This window comes from Syngnathoides biaculeatus, chromosome 11 (genome assembly GCF_019802595.1).
Source record: "Syngnathoides biaculeatus isolate LvHL_M chromosome 11, ASM1980259v1, whole genome shotgun sequence".
NCBI lineage: Eukaryota > Metazoa > Chordata > Actinopteri > Syngnathiformes > Syngnathidae > Syngnathoides > Syngnathoides biaculeatus.
This window is the reverse complement of record NC_084650.1, coordinates 3,352,564-3,375,010: the sequence shown is the minus strand read 5'-3', so window position 1 is coordinate 3,375,010 and position 22,447 is coordinate 3,352,564. Positions and strand designations below refer to the sequence as shown.

The window sequence follows — 22,447 nt, the reverse complement described above, 5'->3', positions numbered from 1 at the left end:
AGGACTCTGAGGCAGCAACATGATTTTGAGGGTGGTTTTATTCCAGGCAGAGGTCATACACAGGTAGGCAGTCCAACAAAGGCAAAGGCACAAAAACACGTGACAAAATCCAAGGTCCAAAAATATGAAAAGGTCATCATTATACCTACCAGGCAAAAACAAGACTTAAATAGACTTGACTGTGGTGCCACAGGAGCACTAGCCGTGACAGCGAGGCAAATACACAACAAGAAGCTTGTGTACTCACGTACAGTAATGCAGTCTCATACAACAAACTGCCAACTAGTAACACAACACAAAAAGCTTAAATACATTGCATAATTACAGTTAATGAGGCGCAAGTGAGGAGCTGCTGCCTGAGGCAGGCGTATACAGGGCAGTGACGCTGACAACTATGCTGCATACAAATGGAATAAGTTGCCAACAAAAGTGATATGCTTTGCGATAACAGCCACAACTCAACTGAAAATTAATTCTCAAATTTACATTGGTGATATAAAAAATGTCTGGAAAAGCCTACTCAAACATCTAAAGTCAATCAGAGTTAATCAGAGACACTTTAAATGGTGGCCAGTGTGTGCTGACTCCCATTTCACACGAATATGAAAGGAATTGGTCCATTTGGACCAAAGCCACATCCTCATTTGTAAGAGGGTGTGCACACCTGAGCCAGCACATTATGGCATTTTTTAACTTTCCCTTGGACCCCCCATTTTTTTTTTTTGCTTCAAACATTTATTCTACTGGGTTGTACAGGTTATAGTTTGGGTAACTGAGGGCCTAGTCATGCATTACCCTTAGTTTGGTGCAAGCAGAGTGAGCTCAGTTCCTACTCAGTGACTGTGTGGGTGGTTGTAAGTATCTAGCGCAGGGGTTGGCAACCCGCAGCTCCCCATGCAGGTCATTCATTACTTTTACATTCACTGATGTTGCGGCTCTGTGTGGCTTGGGGAAAAAATGTTAGTGTCCGAATGAAGTGTATATTATCCATCCATTTTCTTCGCTGCTTATCCTCACGAGGGTCACGGGGAGTGCCGGAGCCTACCCCTGCTGTCAACGGGCAGGAGGTGGAGTACACCCTGAACTGGTTGCCAATCGCAGGGCACATTGAGACAAACAGCCTCACTCACAATCACACCTGTCACAACCCATCGGAACGGAAGTAGGACCCAAATGAAGGCGTACACGGGAGACGCAGAGGTAATTCGGGAAAAACGTTTATTGTTCCACGGTCGGGGATCGGGCAGGCAGTCACATGCAGCAGCAGTAGTCAGGACGTCGGGCGTAGAGAGCAGGTCCGTGGGCAGGCAGGAGTTGATACACGGGAGATCGATCAAAGCAGGCAGGAGTATCAAAGGAGTCAGGCTTATGGGGTTGGTCGGAGGACAGGCGGAGGTCGGTACACACGGGAAAACGATCAGAGATATGGGAGTGCTGGAACGGGGCATGAACCGCAACGATCTGGCCCTGGACCATTCGCTCCCCTGTCCTATATACACCGGGGTCAATCAGCCAGCATGAGGCGCAGGTGTGTGCCTCCCAATCAGCGCGACCATGCGAGCACCCACGCAGCCAGGGCTGTACCGGCAGGATCATGACAACACCTTGGGGCAATTTAGTGTCCATTTAATGTTGCATGTTTTTGGGACGTGGGAGGAAACCGGAGTGCCCGGAGGAAACCCACGCAGGCATGGGGAGAACATGCAAACTCCACACAGGTGGGTCCGGGATTGAACCCGGGACCGAAGTGTATATTACTTGTTTAAAAAATCGTGTATCATGTCTTCTCATTAAGTCAAAGTTTTTAACTTCTTTTTTCAAACCTTGTGCAATTTGTACAATCTCTGAACAAAGTATTTTATTTGTGTTTGTTTAATTGTAGTTGTAAATTGTAAGATTATTGTGATCTACATATACTGTACACACACACACACACACACACACACACACACACACACACACACACACACACACACACACACACACACAGCGAAGCAGCTGGAAAGTGTTGGCCTCACAGTTTTGAGGACCCGGTTTCAATCCCGGCCCTCCCTGTGTGGAGTTTGCATATTCTCCACGTGCCTGCCTCCAGGCAGTCAGGTTTCCTCCCACATCCCAGAAACATGCAACATTAAGTGGACACTCTAAATTGCCCATAGGTGTGATTGTGAGGGCGACTGTTGTCTGTCTCTGTGTGCTCTGCGATTGGCTGGCAACCAGTTCTAAGTGTACCCCGCCTCCGGCCCGATGATAGTTGGGACAGGCTCCAGCGCTCCCGTGACCCTTGTGAGGATAAGCTCCTCAGAAAATGGGTATTATTTTTCCTCACTCAAAATATGTGTCACACTCTTTGAGACAGCGACATGCCTCACAAACGGCGTAAAGATGAAAGTGACTTCCTACAGCCCTGATTTGCAGACGCTATGCGCGGAGGTTCAGGAGCAGAAGTACAGTAAATAATTATTCAGGCAGTTATTTTGCAAATATTTATTTTCACTGGGCTTTTTTTGTTGCTTTTTAAATTACCACACCGAGCAGCACACCGAACTCTCCAACAACAACAAGCTGCTTGGTTGCACTTACTCTCCCCCCTCGTCTACCTTACTCCGGCCCCTTGCGCTCTTAAAAGGGTACACTCTTAATTGCAGATTTTACATTATTTTTAAATTCATGTCAAGGGTTCACTACATGCTACAAAAGCCCAAAGGATGATGGCTTACGCCATTTTTGTTTGCTGGATCGATCATTAAAGCTCATCTTCTTAATTCATTGGATAGAGACCTTCAACTCTGCGATTTTCATTCTTTTGTAAGAGTTCAAAATGTGTTCATTTAATGAATACAATTTTATTTTCTGAAACATGGATGGACTACATGGATTTCTTCAGCAACAGACTATTTTACAAGGGTAAAGTTATTACATACATTCTTTAGAGGGTGTATGGCCATCCAAAAAATATATAGGCCAACATTTTCATTTCAGATGTCAAAACATTTTTACGGCTCCCAGTTTTGTCTTTTCCATGGAAACCGTGTTGAAATTTCTCTTTGAGTGTTAAAGGTTGCCGAACCCTGGTCTGTACAATATGTGCCCTGTGAGGGACCTGCGACCAGTTCAAGGTGTAATCCCCCTTTTGCCCAAAATTAGTTTGGATAAGCTCCAGCACCCCACGACCTTGAACTGAGTCTTGAGAATGGAAGAATTAAACTTTATACGTCGGTCATATTAATGGCAAAAACCTTTTTGACGCGATTTATCTTAGTCCAATTTACACTATTAAATCAGTAAATCACTAAAACAGTAAAACATACTTAAAACAGTATTACAGGATTTTTATTATGAAAACCTGGGATTTGGACAGGGGTGTGTAGACACTTTATATCAACTGCATATAAATATATAGACGGCTATATCAAATTGACTTTACAATATAAAAACATTGAGAAGATCTACAGATACTTTAGATGCAATACTAGGCAATTGCTTTATTGTGAATTAACTGATTTCCACAAATGCAGCCCTATGGGGGCACAAGCCAGTGCAATCTGTAGGCCGTTCCCAAGCCCGGATAAATGGGCATCCGGCGTAATACTCTGCCAAACAAATATGAGCGTACATCTAAAGAAAAGGAAGTGAAGAAACGAGTGCAAGCAGGTTGGAACAGTTGGCGAAGGTGTCTGCTGTGTTATGTGACAGAAGAGTCTCTGCTTGGATGAAGGGCAAAGTTTATAAAACAGTGGTGAGGCCGGCCATGATGTACGGATTAGAGACGGTGGCACTGAAGAGACAACAGGAAGCAGAAATGGAGGTGGATTAAGATGTTAAGGTCCTCGCTCGGAGTGAGCAGGTTGGATAGGATTAGAAATGAGCTCATTAGAGGGACAGCCAAAGTGGGATGTTTTGGAGACAAGATTCGAGAGAGCAGACTTCGATGGTTTGGACATGTCCAGAGGCGAGAGAGTGAGTATATCGGTAGAAGGGTGCTGAGGATGGAGCTGCAAGGCAAAAGAGCGAGGGGAAGACCAAAGAGAAGGTAGGTGGATGTTGTGAGGGAAGACACGAGGTCAGTTGGTGTTAGAGAGGAAGATGCAGGAGATACACGCTGTGGCGACCCCTAATGAGACAAGCCGAAAGGAAAAGAAGAAGAACTGATTTCCACAACGGTTGAAAAAAAGGCATCTATTCTATTGTGCTTTACTGTTATAATAGTATAATATTGATGAACAATCACAGACAACTCTCATGTTCGTGCTAATGTTTGTTCTAATTGACCCCTCCGTGGATATTGCACAATCCGCGTCACTGACCAATCAGAGGCCAGAGATCTGCATAAACCACGCCCCTTTTTGCTCCCGCCATTTTCTCAGACAACATTGCATGGTCCAGTATAGGTTTTGTTAGCGTTTTATCGCGTATTTGGGTTATTCAACAAAAAATATGGTTTTGACGACAGGTATTCTGAAAGGCTAGTTGGTGGAGTTTGATTCGTACCCTTTCCAAAACCGAAGACCCAGTATGAAAAATGCCTTTGATGGATCAAACTTTGTGGAAGACCGCATCATCAACTAAATCCATCTAATATCAACCGGAACAGATGTGTTTGCACGAAGGTATGCCTTATATTCGATTTTCAATACATGTCTCGTATAAATGAATTCGAAGTTCTTCGCTAGCATAACATTGCTACGTGTGAAGGATTGACACACTTATTCTTTGTTGAGCGATATTTAGCTATGATCGGACTGCATAAACGTGTCGCTTTCCTGCCGGCTCGCGTCCGAAGCTTAACCAGACTGTGTTTGCACGAAGATATGCCCTATATTTGATTTTTAATACACGTCTCGTATAAAGGAATGAGACGTTCTTCGCTAGCATAACATTGCTACGTGTGAATGATTGAATGAAATCAGAAGCATGGCGTCTCTCTCAGTTAAGAATGTATTGTATTTAGAATCTATAATATATCATTGATTTGAATGAAATCAGAAGCATGGCGTCTGTCTTAGTTAAGAATGTGTTGTAAAGAATTGTATTTGCCATTTTTACTAATTGTTTGTCTTACATCAGCGTACGTGGCGTGACGTCACTTCAGGAGGCGAGGTTAAGTGCCCTGTACGGAGGGTTCAATTGCAGATGGACAACTAAAATAAGATAACCTTTATTAGTCCCACAATGGAGAAATTTGCAACCACTATCATTACTCGTGTTCCATTCAACTATTGTTCCTTATGGCTACTGTTATTGTATTTGTCCTTCCTGTGTGACTACACTTTATCTGACATTTTTAGCAACTCAGCAGGTACACTTACATTTGGAGTGTCGGTCGCACAGCGCCGCCTCTCTCATGTCACAGAGGCGCAGGGTGCCTTTGCTGCTGCTGTACACAAACAGGTTGCAGTGGTGTGGGTGAAATTCTGCCGCTGTGATCACCTCTGTCAGATCCTCCATGTTGGCCGGCTTGATATCCACAATGTCTGAGAGAAAAAGCAACGTCGTTCAGGGAGACAACCTACAGCTTATCAGGACTGTTTTTTCACTTTTCCATTAATCCATTGGTTTTACCAACTAAATGAGTCCCTTGGAAACTAGAAATCCACACAAATCCATAATAAATACAAACAGTGTAAGTATTATGTAAATGAAAGTGCAAGAAAACCAAGATAAATCCTTACCAAAAAAACCCAAAAGCAATATAAATATAGATTGTTAGAAAATATATTTGACAGTCAGATCATTTGAAATATAATTAATCCTGTTTCGGTCAGGATTGTAACAATACTACTACTAATACTATTGAGCTGCAATAAAGCCAAGAAAGGGTGTGAAAAATTTATGTGGCCTTTGAATTATTCATTATGGCACATTTTCACTCCCCAAGAATATTAATCCACTCCCCCACTACTGTTTCTCTGTGCAGCCAAGTGGTACTTAAAACACATACATTAGTAAAACGTTCATTTGCAGCAACATTGTACACGATTTATGCTGTGTGTAACAAAGGATACTGAAGCTGCGGTCGGTGATGTCCAGATGCCAAAGGTTTATCCTCAGGTCATCAGCCGACATGAAGGTTTCGTGGTCAGAGTTGACCGAGATGGAGTTGACATGGTAAGTGTGGGCGTTGGCAAACACCCGCCGAGGGCTAACCTCCACCATTAAGTCCATGGGCTTCAAAACAGGCACCTATGAAGCAGAGGGAGACATTTACTAGAAGATGTGACAGATTAGGACAAGACAAATAGTATAAATACAGACAGTTCTGTAGCAGTTTTATTGTATCATATAATTTCATATTTAACAATCTGGTTCCATTGACATTAATAATAGATTTCATGCTGGAGCCCAAATTCATTTGTTTGATGGCGAAGTGCTGAGCTTGCTGGAGAAAAGCTAATTTGGCTGCTTTTCTATGACCATGTCATGATCCTGCCGCTTCAACACGAGCTGTGCGGGTGCCCGCGCGGCTGCGCTAACTGGGAGGCACACACCGGTGCCTCATGCGGGCTGATCATCCCCCGTATATATAGGACCCGGTGACAACTGGTCCGCCGCCAGTTCATTGAGCTTTAGGTCCCGTTCCAGCACTCTCGTATTCCTGATTGAACCTGTGTGTGCCGACCTTCGTCTGTTCTCCGACCAACCCCGTAAGCCTGACTCCTTCGATACTTCTGCCTGCGTTGATTGTTCTCCCGTGTACCGACTCCTGCCTGTCCGCTCATCTGCTCTCTCGCCCGACGTCACAACTACCGCTGCTGCACCGGACTGCCTGCTCGATCCCCGACCTCTGCATACAATAAACGTATCTCTTCTTGAACTACCTTGCGTCTTCCGAGTTCCTGCATTTGGGTCCTACTCCCGTTCCGATGGGACGTGACAGACCACACAATTTGTGTGTTATTCTACACCACCACCACACACATGTCCACGAGAGGTCAATGTAACCAGAAACAATTTCACAAATTCAAAGTATGGATGTTTTTGCTCCTGATGACGGAATGGGTGTCCGCACCCTTTATGTCAGCTACCCTCATATCCATGCGCAAATACCTGAACAGACCTACCTGTAGGGAGGTAACAGTGGAAATGTCCTTGATGCGACCCTCCTCGTCTTTAAGGTTGTATCCTTCTGGACGTTTGTCTCGTTCACTCACCTTCCACAGCTTAATGGTCTTATCTAGTAAATGAAACAACACAATATGACTGAAGACTTTCTACTTCTCTGTGCACATTTATTGATTCAAATGTATCTAGAACACTATTTTTGTTTATTGATACTATTTTTTCATTTGCACATGTTTGTCTAGTTTGGCTGCTGCTATCCAGGCCAGGGTGGCTTGAATATTCTTCATGGTTAAGAAAAAGAAAAACATGAAAAAAATAAAATAAAAATAAAGACGATTTCGAATTAGGGATTAGCTGATCCCATTTTTTTTTTTTTTTACACCTGAGTCCAAATCAAGTTATCCATCCATGCATCCATTTTCTGAGTCCTTTATCCTTACAAGGGTCATGGGAGTGCAAGTACCGCAGGGCGCATATAAATAAACAACCATACACACTCACTTCTATTTTTATGGGCAATTTAAAGTGTTCAATTAACCTACCATGCATGTTTTTGGGATGTGGGAGCAGACCGGAGCACCTGGAGAAAGCCCACGGAGGCACAAGGAGAAAATGCAAACTCCACACAGCCGAGGTTTGATTTGAACCCCGGTAACCAGAATTGTCAGGGACACCAACCAGTCATCCACCGTGCCATTCCACCAACACTTATAGAGTTTACACCTGATAATATGTCTACCCTACAGAGCAGCGGCAGATACCTGGATGAGCCAAAATTTACTTAAACTAAACCACAACAAAAGTGAGATAACTGTTTTTGGGAAAAAAGAAAAAAGTACTTCCATTCCTAAATACCTGGACTCACTAACTTTAAAAAGCAAAGACCAAGTACAAAACCTTAGTGTTCTGATAGAGTCCAACCTGACCTTCAACAATCATATCAAATCAATTACTAAAACTCCCTTTTACCATCTCAAGAACATATCCAGAGTGAAGGCTTGCATGTGTCAAGCAGACCAGGAAAACCTCATCTATGCTTTTATCTCAAGTAGACTTGACTATTATAATGGTTTTCCAATTGGCTCCCCAAAATGAGCATTAAACAGCTGGAGCTCGTTCAGAATGTTGCAGCTCAGGTTGTCACCAGAACAAAGAGCTCAGAGCACAAGTCAATAAAGGGTTTAGGTCCTGAATACATAACAGAAATACTTACGGAACACAAAACCAGTAGAGCTCTGAGATAAACTGACTCGGGTCTACTAATGGAGTGCAGATTTCAAAGCAAACATGGGGAATCAACATATAGCTATTATGCTGCACACAAATGGAATACATTGCCATTTGAGGTGACATCAACCTTAAGTGTGAGTGTTTTCAAATCTGGATTAAAATCTCTTCTTTTTTTCTAATGCGTTTTAGAGTACTTCCCCTTTTCAGTGATACTTCTTGCACTAAATACTGTTTTAATTTTCATTTGTGTATTTAAATGCATTTACCCATTTAAAGCGGATTGAGTTACCTTGTGTATGAAATGTGCTATACAAATAAAATTGCTTTGCTAGTTTGTTAACCTATCACTCAACACTGACGATGATGTTGAGCCAAATGTTTTCCAGACTTAGTTTGTCATATCTCTAGTCTTGTCCAACTGTCAGTCGTGTAAGTAAATTATTTCCACATCTCATCCTGTGCCTTGTTTTTCAGCCATACACTGAAATTAAACTAAAAGATGGGGTATTCATTCAAGAAAACCTACCTCCTAATCACATAGTAAAATGATACACAGTCTTCACAGTAAATCCCCTTGCACAGAGCAAACCAAATGAGTCTCTTTATCTAATGGAAAATGTACTTGGGTTGTGTAACTCTGATTAGAATCTAGTCTTTGTACCATTTATTCCTATAAGTCGATTCACGTTGCAGTATGTGTGTTGTGTTATACATACATGACTATCAAGGGACTGACCTCAGATTTTCTACAGGAGTTAAAAGTCTCAGGGAACATAATCATTTAAACTGGTGTGACACACTATGCAGAAAATTATACAGAGTACACTGTTCCCCGTTATTCATGGGCGTCACCCTGCTAAAAAAAATTGTATAGAAATTCTATAGAAATCTATAGAATTCTACAGAATCTGTACAGAACAACTTGTTCTATAGAACTTTGGCTATGATTTTCTATAGAATTTCTACAGAACAATAGAATTTCTATAGAAATTCTATAGGACTTGTGTCCTAAAGTTCTATAGTTCTTTAGAAATTCTTTAGAAATGTTCTATAGAATTTTTTTGCAGGGTACATTCTTGACACACCCGCGAATAAAGATAATCTCCAAATAATGGGTGCATGATTAATATACCTATGTATGATATGTACCCATATCTGTCAACTCGTATGGTTTAGCCGTAGTTCATACGGATTTTGTGCTGAATCTTACATATACGGCTGTATATCACAAATCATACGGATTCTGAAAATTTCTGTTTGCTTTTGCCCAGAATGGCGCTAGTCTACTCTATTGTGGGGAAAACCCAAAGCTGGGGAATTCCAAACGTAGTCTGCATCAAAGATTTTTGTCGCAGCAGGCATAATGTTTCATGCAGGGGCAAATGTTTATTTAGATTAGCAAAATACTTTCATTTCTGGTAACTTTCCAGTCAATGCTTTGCCCGGATTTAGGACCGCCGAGCCGGACACCTCACCACGCGAAACATGGAGGCTGTGGCTGAGGAGCTCCTGGCCGGCTCTCGACTACCTGTCACTATCAATCAAATCGTTAATGATACGCTATTGGTGAAGCTGACCTATCAAGATAGGAGCTATACGGGGTTATTACTTGAGTGCAACAAAAGGTGAGTGTAATTTTTTATCTTGACTTTGATCATTTGCGGCTCAAACTAATTTGACTCAGCTCGTAGCTAATGTAGCGTGCATGCTCGCTAGTTAGACACCTGGGCCTCATTACAAATACATTGGATTGTTGTATCTGACATTGTAGCTCTCTTGCTAGCATTCTAGCTCATAGTCGTGTTTTTATAACAGCTGACAATAATACAATTGAATGCTGTGTTTTCCCCACAAGGGTGTCATATGTATGTCAAGATAGACATTCCATTTACTAAGATTGAGAATGGCTTCATAAGAACAATAGCTAATGTTAGTGAGTTCATCTATACCTTATTGTTAGCCTTATCATACAGATCAGCTCCTTCCTTATTCACTAAAAATAAGGAATTGATCATCGGTATAGCAGAAATAGCAGTATCGGTTGATTGTGAAGACGGAGGAATACTTCCATACAGATTTGAACCTGTGGCTGTAAATATTGAATGTTTGGATGGTTCTTCAGGCGGAATGACTGACTGAGACAGACAACACATCAGAGACAGACATGTAATGTCCGGATGTCTGACTACTCAGAGGCCTACGTGCGGGTCATAAAGGGACACAACAAGGTAAACAACAACCGGTACTGCTATTTCTCAGATGAGGATAAAGCCGAGAAATCAGCGCTGGGCATAATGGTGTCCCATGTAATCCTGCGTTTGGAACGGCACGGTACACGTCACATACACCCACGTAGATCATGTGACTCGCGAAAATGGCAGTGCCCCTGAAAATTCGTAATTGTTGATAAAAATCTTCTCAAAACACAATTAAATGAGAGAGGATTTAACATCGCATTGTCAAAATAGGGTACATATTACACGACCTATTGGATACACTGTTCATGCAAAGCACTGGACTTCCCCTTTAAGGAAGTCTTTTGTTCTGCAAAGGATGCTGTAGTTCCCAATGCCACCTGATTTTATGGCAAAACTCACCATTGGTGGAGAGGAGGAAGTGTGCCGCATTCTGCTGAGGCAGCCATCGGATCTTATTGATCTTCTCTTCGATCTCAAGACTCTTAAGGTAGTCGAACTCGGGTTCGTGGCTCTGGAAAGTACTGTAGACGTTGTACTCACCCTGGGAGAACGGGTCGGTTTTGCTCTGTGGACCAAAGGTGTTAATGTGTGGAAAACAAAGAGAAGAGCGCTGAGGAACAGGTGAGGAATATAAGCATTGTAAGTAAGAAGACAGTGTGGAGCTGAAAGTAGAGGATGGATAATTTACATGGACCCAATTTGACAGAAACCTTTCACCTTTATTTTTTACGATTGCCTTCTGGAAGGGTTTCCACTCATGCCCACCAGCAGGGCCCGAGTTGAAATAAACCAATGGCACCCCCAAGAGGGAAATGAATGCCATAACTAACTCATGACTCTCGAGATCATGAAACAAATAAACACTTGGTATGTAGTTATATTAGAAAACACCAGACACCTTTGAAAACTAAAATACATGGAGTTCTATTGCATGACATTGTTACATTAAAATACAATATTGATAAAGACGCTGATACGCTGTTATAAACCAACAGTTTGGGTAACTTACGATAGATAGCCTGCTGTGACACATTTATAAACCATGCCATCATATGAAATATTGGTTCTTGATAATCAGGACCAAGAGTTTGGAACAAGGTAGGCAAGTCCCAGGCGAGTGTTTATAATGTTTCTAATGTGCTCCTTCGGGTTCTCGCCAACCTTTAATTTGAAGCTTTAAGTTAACACTCAGATTCAGCTTTTGCCTTGCTTGGCCTCCCTTGGCTTCGTCTACATTTTCTTTCTGAAAACCTCAAGAGTTTGAAACCTCAAATCCAATCCGTCATTGGACCACCATCTTCTGTGGAGAGTGGCCCAAGGTCCAGAAGGAAAGTGGTCGGAGGCCAAGACTGCGGCCCACCAGAGGGGCATTGCCCGATCCAGAAGTGGCCAATCAAGACAATAGGTCAGCATTTTATTGGTCTAAAAGCATGTAGAACATTAGTGAAATCCATTTGAGGAAACCGTGTGGTATAGACTCAGCAGAACTGTAATGATGTGCATTCACACACAGCAGGAAAAAAAAAGTATTTATAAAACGAGACTACAGTTGGAGAGGGACAATGCTCCGTCAGTCCATCACTGCCCTTGCAGATGAGGTGAAACTATTCTAATTGTTTTTGTGTGAGACATTTTGGTGTGTCTACCTCTGGTTCTCGCTGAAAGATGACGACTCGGCCTCCCTTGTCGCCAGTAGCAAGCAGCTCTCCCGTGTGGTTGAATTCGACAGTGGAGATAATGTCGGCTGTGTACGGAGGGAAAGAGGGACAAAGATGAAGGGATGAAGAGGTAGTGGGAAGGGAGTGACACAATGAATCATTATTTGAGCATGCACAACAAGTTTGTCTCCATCATAATTAATCAAGCTGATTGTGTGGGTTTTAAAAATGTCAAAACAAGAATAAAAAAGACACAAACACAATTGCAGCAGTTTGCATCATTATTATTCAGACATTGAAAAACTACTGCCCAACAGTGCAGTGTAACTTAAGCTTTTTTGTTTGTTTTCAAAAGATGTTCTCTTGATCGGAACAGTGAGCTAAAGTGCATTTTTGAGTAACCTTTAACCAAACAGCATAGTTTGATGTGGTCATTTTCATATTTCTGTCTTTGTCACCTCTCGGCATTTGGAGACTTTTTGCAGAGATATTTTTTAATCATACATTATACATAATATGAAATCAACTGTTGAATGAAACACATGAGCCTTGGACATAGTTTGTTAGTCTTGACTTTCCAGTTCAGATGGCTGTTTTGGCCAAATTATTGCCTTTTGACAGCACTGCTATAGAAACTTTGCGACCCTAAATAGATTCAATGGAAAAGAAGACAAAGCAGTATTTTTCTGCACCAATTGTCGATCGGCCAGGAACAAAACTTGCAGAGACTTGTTTTTTTTTTTAAATTTGAATATTGTAACAGAAGTTAAAGTGATTTTTGCAGTTCTGACGCAATGAAAACAATTTTTGGGCAGGAATGACTTTACCATCATGGCCTATAGTAACGACGGGGGAATCATATCGTATTACAGTGTATGGAATTCATCATTGGGTTTAAATTAATTTGTATCACGTTGTGTGATGCTAGAGGTATTTCATCATATGTGTATGGGGATCCATCACTGAGTAAAAACATTTGTTGACTGTTTAAGATGTGGCCACAGCTCAGCCATATGTTTTAGGCTTCCACCTCTCCTAATAACTACTGGGAACATATAGTTAAACTATTCAGTCACATTTTTAAACAGGGCCAGGTACCACATCCCCACGCAGCTATTTTTGGTGTTCCTCCTCCAGATCGTGGATTTACAAATTTCCAGGCAAAGGCTGTGGCGTTTGGCTCATGCTGGCCTGTAGGCTTGTCTTGCTTATTTGGAAGTCAAACAAAACCGCATCTATCTTGCAAGGTTTGGAGGAGGTGCTTTCCTTTCTGCCTCTGGAGAAGCTTCGATACTAGGTAGGCAAAAAAATGCAAGAAATTTATGCAGACCTGGAGCTCCTTCATGGAATTTGTTCAATGATTCTCTTTCCAATGATTACTCTACTTATCTGACCATAGCTATATGGACTTCAGATGACCAAGAATGATGTATTGCTCATATGTCCAACACTTGAATGTGTACAACTTGGCAGTCAGCATTTTTAAAAAGTATGTTTGAATATACTGTGTATTCTTTCATTGTATATTTGATTTCTCATCAAGGGAGAGGGGGTATCTGTATAATGCTTGCCATGAGAAACAATTGTTCAATATTTGTTTGTAACTGGAAGACTTGAAAATAAGCCAGTAAAAACATTTTAAATGTTGCTTAACCTCTTTAACTTCATCTGGGTTCACCACATGAACATGATTTCAAATGGCTTCTTATGCCTGGGTACGTTTTGTGCAAAAAACTAAACAAAACAAAAAAAAAAAAAAAAAAGAAAAGCAGAGCTCAGAGCTACTAAATGATCTGACAATTGAGTTAAATAGGTCATAGCTGCACTGTGCATGTCGTCAAGAAAGGTTTTCAAAGAGTTTTGATAAAAAACAAAGGACCCTTCATTAAGCTGTGGTAGGAATAAAAGCATAGGACAACTAGGGGGGGGGGTGTTCATATCGGAACTGTAGCTTTGCCAGCTTTTTGATGGCCATGACTGAGAAAGAATTCACGATGAAGAGCAAGCATTGGTTTTCTGCCTCTCCAGCTCAAGACACAAGCTGCATCCTTGCACTCAACACACTCACACATCACTATCTGGGGTTACTGGTCCTTCTTATACATTAGATGATGCAGTGACTGTAATTTTGGCCACATTCCACTCTTTTCTTGTCTTTGTGGTTGCCTCTCCATAGTCAAGCATGACTATCATCCCTCCCCCACAGCACTCTTTAGCCTGGGAGTACCCTCTGGTGGTGAAATGGGAAAGATGGAGAGAGAAGAAGGTGTTGGGTGGAGGCAGTGGAGGAAGGGGATGGGCTGGAAAGGGGGCGTCCTCCAATGAGTAGGGTTGCCTTGGTAACAGGCTGATCCAACGAGTAGCAGTGATACGCGACACAGTTACCCTTATATGGCACTCTGGCGGAGGAGGAAGTGGGATTAAATCAATCGAGGAAGAAGACGCGTGGAGAAATAAGTGAGCCACTTTAGTTTCTCCTACAAACAAACAAATTAATTCAGGTGACAGAAAAAATTACTCCAGCAAATTATTATAGACTCTGCACTAGAATCGCCAGTCAATGTGTATGCCCATCTGTGAGAGCAAGTGAGACATAAGAGCAACAAAAAAAAAAAAATTCTACAACAGCACAAATAGTAGTAGCATAAAATATACAGCACATTGTTTTTATCTTTCTGTTTAATAAACCGCTCTGTGCATCTTTCCATCTTATAACTTTATTCATCTTTTTAGCTTATGAATAGATGAGGTCCAGAAGAGACAAATGCTCCCTTCTACATGAGCAATGTGTACCTGTGTGTGTTTTTATTAAGGATATCTGCAAGGTTTCAGTACTGTGGATGTGTGTGTATGCTGTGGAAAGATGGCTGTGTTGCCCTCCCACAGACAGATCATTTACATCAGCAGGCCATTCTGACTCACTAACAAACTGCTGTGTGCATACATACAACAAAATACAGGAATGAACCCAAAAACTTGGACAAAAAATTAATCACCTATTCTGTATTGTGAAATGGGAAAACTACAGTAGATACAGTGGACCTACATGTCGCTGTTCACCTACCAGGGCCGAATGTGAATGAGGTTACGCAAGTGTGGACACGTTCTTATAACATGTGTCTGTGTTGATTATGAACCAGGAACATTAAAGTGTGAGTCACCATACACCTTTCGCGAGTGATGAGTCATGAGGCTTCTTACCGCTTAAGCCAATTAGTTTCAGAAAGGCTTCATTTCTCGATGGTTCATGTGCACATGAAACCAACTGCTGGCCATGTGTACACCATGTGGGGACTTATTAAGCAAGTCTCATTTTTGAGGATTTTTTTTTTTTTAATCGCCAAACACAGTGGCAGTTGCCAATTAATTTACATTTCTTTCTGTTGACACGTTTCTTGTGATCCTGTTGACTATTCACAAGAACGTGTTTGATGGTTCCGTGATCATACCCCAATGTCTGACATATTTCAAAGTGCTGCATCCCTCTGAGGGGCTTTTTATAAGGTTTTACGTTTCAGAGTCAGTTAACACTTTCTGCAACAAAATTATTCCAGTTTTTAAAAAAATCCACCCAGCCATCCATTTTCCGAGGTCCCTATCCTCACAAGGGTCGCAGGAGTGCTGGAGCCTATTCCAGCTATCTATGGGCAGAAGGCAATGTATACCATGAACTGGTTGCCAGCCAATCGCAGGACACATTGAGACAAACAACCGCACTCACAATCACACCTAGGGGCAATTTTGAGTGTCCAATTAATGTTGCATGTTTTTGGAAGGGCGGCACAGTGGCTCAGCTGGAAAACGTTGTCCTCAGAGTTCTGAATTCTGGGGTTCAATCCCAGACCTGCCTGTGTGGAGTTTGCATGTCCTCCCTGTGCCTGTGTGGGTTTTCTCCAGGCAGTCCAGTTTCCTCCCACATCCCAAAAACATATTAATGATCTGGATGGATGTTTTTGGAATGTGGCAGGAAACCGGAGTGCCTGGAGAAAATCCACACAGGCATGGGGAGTATTTTAAGTATTGTATAGTTTTGTAACCATCTGACAGCAAACAAAGTTATTTTTAAAAAAAACATGTCGATGGCATGAGACAGACAACACGTCAGAGACAGACATGTGATGTCCGGATCAGACTACAAGAAAAAACTGCTCTTTCGCAATTGCACTAGGCGGCAAGATGGATCTGCTGTAAAGGGTTGGCCTCACAGTTCTGAGGTGCTGGGTTTAATTCCCGAACCACCTATGGGGAGTTTGCATGTTCTCCCCGTACCTGTGTGGGTTTTCTCCGGGCACTCCAGTTTCCCCCAACGCCCCAAAAACTTGCAACATTAATTGAACCCTCTAAATTGGCCGGAGGTGAGACTGTGAGTGTGGCTGCTTGTCTCTATGTGCCCTGTGATTGGCTTGCAACCAGCTCAGGGTCTACCCCACCTCCTGCTCGTTGACAGCTGGGATAGGCTCCAGCACTTCCAGCGACCCTCAGGAGGATAAGCAGCAAAGAAAATGGATGGATGGATGGACGATTGCACTATGTCAGACTATTCCAGTAAAATTACTGTTTTTTGTGATCATTGAGGTTCAACTCGCTAACTCAAATGCGACCAGGTACACTCCTTACCATGGTAATGAAAACAAGAATGTATCGCGCCGACTGTATCATGAGGACAAAATGGAGAAAAATGTGTGTTGGTCGTCACTGATGGTCATGAGAGGACTTTCATTCAAGGCTTGCTTGAGGTATGTTTACGTATTTTTAATATGCTCGCAACCAGCCAACAAAACGTTATGTAGCCTTGGATGCTCGTGGTAATGGTTGTATGTAAACATGCTGTCAAAATACACTCTAATGTTCAGTGTGGGTGAAGTAATTTAATTACAATAAAGTAATTTAGTAACAGTAAGTTAGCACCCATTATTTTTTGTCATGCATAGTTGATCGGACCAGACCAGTGATTTCCAACCTTTATGGAGGGAGCTAAGGCACATATTTTACAATTAAAAATATCATGGCACACCTATAAAAAAATATCGCAAAAAGGAGATACATTAATTACTGCAATGGTTCCAAAAACTTTTATTTGTGTTGTGCTCCCCTTTTGGAGATGAAATGTTGTTGAGAAAATGGCATTTCATTTAAACGATGCAGCTCCTGCATCTTTGAAGATCCTAACAATGAATGAAAAGATAGAACTAGGGTCTATGCTTTGGGAAAGGGAATCACAAGGTTACTGTATTGAGAAAGCTTTATTTCTATTCAATCTTAACAAACAACTGGCTTTCAAACTCATTATTTTAGGCATTACACCCATCTTGGGGTACTCAGAGTACACAACACTTATCAAGACTGTAAAGTATTTTTCTAAATGTACACATGTGGTTAAGTATGATGAGATTGTGTTTAAAACTTGCCCTTAATTAGGTCTTGGTTGAGCTTGTGTGAGGGGGGTATATCAGTCCCCTCCTAAAACGGCATGATCAATTCCTTTATTTTTTTTTGTATGCCAAAAACATTTGAGTTTCAGGTCCAAAGATGAATATGAGTTAAAAGTTCAAAATTCCAGCTTTTATTTGATGTGATTTCTATCTTTATGTGTGAAACATCTCAGAACAGAGCACCTTCTGTTAATAATAAGCAAAGGGTTTTGGAACATGTGACAATGGGTGTTTCTATGCGCTGGTGTTGCAGTGTAGATTGCAGAAACTTAAGGTGGTCCTTGATATTGACTTTGGGTTTCGTCTGTGAGAACTGCATTTGCTGTTAAGAAAACAGGAAGATGAGAGCGCTAGCTGTCTATGGGCAGAAAGCAACCGATTTTGAGGGAAGTGGGAAAATTGATCAGAGCTATTGCAGAAACATTGTGCATAACCAATAAAACAATTTTGAATGTTCTGGAAAAAAAAATACTGCTTCCGTACTAAGCAACAGACATCGAACTGGTCGTCCAAGGGTATCAACAGCAAGTGATGACAGATATAATGAGAGCTGTGAAGAAACACCCAAAGACAACAGTCAGTGACATCACTGCCAACCTCCATCACAAGGGTGAAGGTTTCACAATTCAATGCACGAAGGACACTTTGGCCATACCACAAAGGTCCAATTATATAGCAAGAAAGGACCTGCTTATGATCCAAAACAAAAGCTCATCTAAGAAACTTGCTTATGGTGGAGGTAAAGTCGTGGCTTTGGCTGCATGGCTGCTTCTGAATGGGCTCACTAGTCTTTATTAACGGTGTAACTCATGATGGTAGCCGCAGAGTTAATTGTGGTCTACACAACCATTTTGTCTGGCAATTGACAGAAAAACACATCTAAACTAATCAGGGAAAGCTACATCATACAACAAGACAATGACCCAAAACACACTGCCAACACAACATTTTGTCTTAAGTCTTGTGAAGTCACTGGGTCGCTGGCTTGAGGAAGTTATTGCAACTAAGAGCTATTCCATTAAACATTAAATATTATTCAGTTTAAGGTGAGTTCCAATACTTTTGCTTTTGCTCACTTGAAAACTGGACGGTCTAAAACAAATCGTGCTCTGTGTTGAATTCCTCAACACATCTAGATGTAAATACAATGAAATAAAATCTGGAATTCCGAACATCAGTCTCCTATTTATGATTTTGCACCTGAAACCAAATTGTCCTCATCCAACTATATACGAACTATATATGAATACAACAAAAAAAAAAAAAAAAAGGAATTGACCTTGCCGTTTTACTTTTGGAGGGGACTGCAAGGTCTCTGCAGCATGATGACCAACTGGTTAGGGCTGCCTCACAGTTCTGAGGAATGGGGTTCAAATCCTGCCCTCTGGTTTCCTCCCCATCCCCAAAACATGCATTCATTGAAGACACTAAATAGCCCGTAGGTGTGAATGGTTGTTTGTTTATATGTGCCCTGTCATTGGCTGGGAACTGGTTCTCCTGTCCGTAAAAGCTACAGTTCTCCTACGACCCTTGTGAGGATCAGCAGCTCAAAAAAAAAAAAAACAAATGGGTGGATGGATGCATCGTCTCTACATTGTGTATTTTCACCTCGTGTGGGTTGGTCTGGAACTTATTGCCCGCATTAAAGGAGGGTTTCTAGTAATCCTGAAGATGAATACAAAAAATAAAAAGGAAAAGGGTGGGGGGAAAGGGGAAAGAGTGGGGGTTCAAAGTAGGAGGAGGAGGAATTCCCTTTTTTATGAGGAGAGATACAGGAGGACTGGAAGGGGAGCAGGCATCCCACAGTCCCAATTACGGATACGTTAGCTTTGGGAAAACATCACCCATTAAAACCCACCCAAAAACACACACTCCTTAAAAGAAAGGACAAGATGCTGCTCAGCAGGTGGTGTTTGTGTTTGTTGGCTAGTATGGGTGTGTAGCATGTGCACCCAGCATGTATCATCCTGTGTATGTGTGCACCAGTGTGTGCACTCAATTACCAAGTAGTGAAATAAAGAGTTTGGGTGTTTTGGAGACAAGGTTAGAGAGACCAGACTTTCATGGTTTAGACATGTCCAGAGGTGAGAGAGTGAGTATATTGGTAGAAGGGTGCGGAGGATGGAGCTGCCAGGCAAAAGAGCGAGAGGAAGACCAAAGAAAAGGTGAAGGATGTTGTGAGGGAGGACATGAGGACAGTGCGTGTTAGAGGAGGATGCATGTGATAGGCTAAGATGGAAAAAAAAATAACATGCTGTGGTGACACGTAACACGACAAGCCGAAAGAAAAAGAAGAAGTAGAGAGGTTGGGGAGAGAACTGGAACGACTTTCCACGGTTAAATCAGTCCATGTCCTAGAGTTTTGTAGTTATCGGAATGGTGTGTGTGTGAGCGTGTGTGTTTGTGTGCACACGTCTGTGAATGCATGCGTGTTGGGGAGGAGTGATTTTGTGATGACACCACATCGGATTGGGACACAGTAAGCAAAGCTAGTGTGAGCCTAATGAATATTGATATAAACAATAAGAAGCAGCATGCTGGGAAAAAAAAATCTCAGACAATTTTAATTATTCTATGCTGAAATTAGTCATGTTAAACAAAAATACTTCCGACAGCTTTGACAGATTTGAATCTTTGGGATTTGTGCTCACTACGGCGCCTAATGACAATGAAAACACAAGGTATCAACATCTTGAATGTAATCATGTGCATCTTTGATTTTAAAGAGAGGAGATTATGAAAAGGAGATTGAGCATCGTCTGTTAGAGCTATTTAAGGACTCAATCACACACAGACACAGACACACACATTATAGATCAAACAGTCTGAGATAACAATAACTTCTGGTACACAAATACTTACACAAAGGATTGACCCAGACAGTGAGTGAGTTATGACATTTTTGTAACGCTCAGGCAACTAAATAGTTCCCCTGACACAGAGGCTTACACACACAGCCTCATATGTCTCAGGTTGATGTCGTGTGGTGCTATTGTTGAGGGATACTTTACACGTGAACTTTGGGGAGAGAAAAGGATAGAGGACACACCTTCAGTGTAAGAGGCAAACGGCTCGGGCTCCAGAGAAAGGGTAGTGATGTCAGAGCACAGGACCTGGATGGGGCTCAACATCCTGGGGGAGGACTCCAGGGTGGAGAGGGGTGGACAGGATGGGCGGAGCTCTTCAGGCTATAGCCAGGAGCAGCCCTGCAAGAGGATCAAGGATGGAGAGAAAAGAGATGGGTGGCAAAGGGGAAGGATAAAAGGAAGTGGGAATGGGGTTAAGGTATGGACTAGGTTACTACGTACAGTACATCACATTTGGTTGTGAGTACTCATACTGTATTCATCGTCATACTACATCTGCAACTTGGGATGTCACATTTATTTGCATCCGAGTATGAGCCTTTCATTTAAAGGATCTGCCGATACCAATTCCAGATCCGATACCTCACCAATGCATGAAAAAAGAGCCTGCATCAAGTTAATATAGTATGTGCATCTGCATATCTATATAATTACATATAAACACACACACTAACTCCATCCATTTTCATCACCGCTAATCGTTGTTAGTGTTGCAGGGCACTGGACCTTACTACTGTGTACAACTGTACATCTTAAGATGGTCCCAGCTGTCAACGGGCAGGAGGTGGTGTACACCCGGAACTGGTTGCCAGCTAATCACAGGGCACGTCGAGAGAAACACCAGTACTCACAATCACACCCAGGGGCAATTTAGAGTGTCCAATTAATGTTGCATGTTTTTGGGATCTGGGAGGAAACCGGAGTGCCCGGAAAAAACCTACGCAAGCACGGGGAAAACATGCAAACTCCACACAGGCAGCGCCGGGATTTGAACCCTGGTCCTCAGAACTGTGAGGCAAATGCTCTACAGCTCTTCCACCATTCCGCCCTCTTTACAATGTAATAACATGGTTACAGGCGCTTATAGTAGCTAAGCATCTGAAAGTTGAGTGAGCATGGTTGGGGCCATGATATGTAAGAGCAAAGGCAATGATACGACCATAAACTTTGCCTCGATCACATGCTCCTCACAAAATTTCTGAAAGAAGGGTGGAAAAGATAATCTGAAGAGTTATTCAAAAACAAAGGACTCCCTGCTGGGATTTTATAATAAAACCTGGAAATAGCAGGTACTGTTGTCACAAAGAAAACAGAGAGTTATCTACTCTGCCGCCATGCCCAGTATGTAGGCTCACCATGCTAGATCATGTTGCTGGTAAAAACAAAAAAAAAACAAAACAAAAAAAAAAAAAACAAACAAAAAAACGTCAAATCTTGTTTAAAAATTCACTGAGCAACATTTCGACAAGACAGTTAAATACTGGGAGATTACAACATAAATGCGCACGAAGTTTGGAGAAGAAATGGCAATGTACATCACCTTAAAAACTAAAAAAAAATTCTGAGTTGGGAACATGATGTACACCATGATGCTTTTCACGAAATAGTACTGGTAAACTTCATTCGAGGGACGGCCAAAGCTGGATGTTTTGGAGACAAGATTCGAGAAAGCAGACTTCGATGGTTTGGACATGTTCAGAGGCGAGAGAGTGAGTATATTGGTAGAAGGATGCTGAGGATGGCGCTCCCAGGCAAAAGAGCGAGAGGAAGACCAAAGAGAAGGTTTATGGATGTGGTGAGGGAAGACATGAGGGCAGTTGGGGTTAGAGAGGAAGATGCAGGAGATAGGCTAAGATGGCAAAAGATGACACGCTGTGGCGACCCCTAACGGGACAAGCCGAAAGGAAAAGAAGAAGAAGAAGAAGTACTGGTAAACTTCACAGTATTAAAGGAAAGATAAATGGGTAAATATACCAATCTGTAGAATCTTGACAAAAATC

The 22,447-nt window shown here is 42.0% G+C and overlaps 1 protein-coding gene across 1 annotated transcript in view; it reads right to left on the bottom strand.

Annotated features, from left to right (window-relative positions):
- The window catches only part of LOC133508517 (serine/threonine-protein phosphatase 2A 55 kDa regulatory subunit B gamma isoform), a 60,564-nt gene that overhangs the window by 18,236 nt on the left and 19,881 nt on the right, over nucleotides 1-22,447 (bottom strand). The window contains exons 3-7 of the mRNA XM_061834672.1: nucleotides 12,137-12,234; nucleotides 10,890-11,055; nucleotides 7,062-7,174; nucleotides 6,006-6,183; nucleotides 5,310-5,474 (exon numbers count right to left, since the gene is read on the bottom strand). Coding sequence (XP_061690656.1) covers nucleotides 5,310-5,474; nucleotides 6,006-6,183; nucleotides 7,062-7,174; nucleotides 10,890-11,055; nucleotides 12,137-12,234 — 720 coding nt within the window. The remainder of the gene's footprint in view (nucleotides 1-5,309; nucleotides 5,475-6,005; nucleotides 6,184-7,061; nucleotides 7,175-10,889; nucleotides 11,056-12,136; nucleotides 12,235-22,447) is intronic.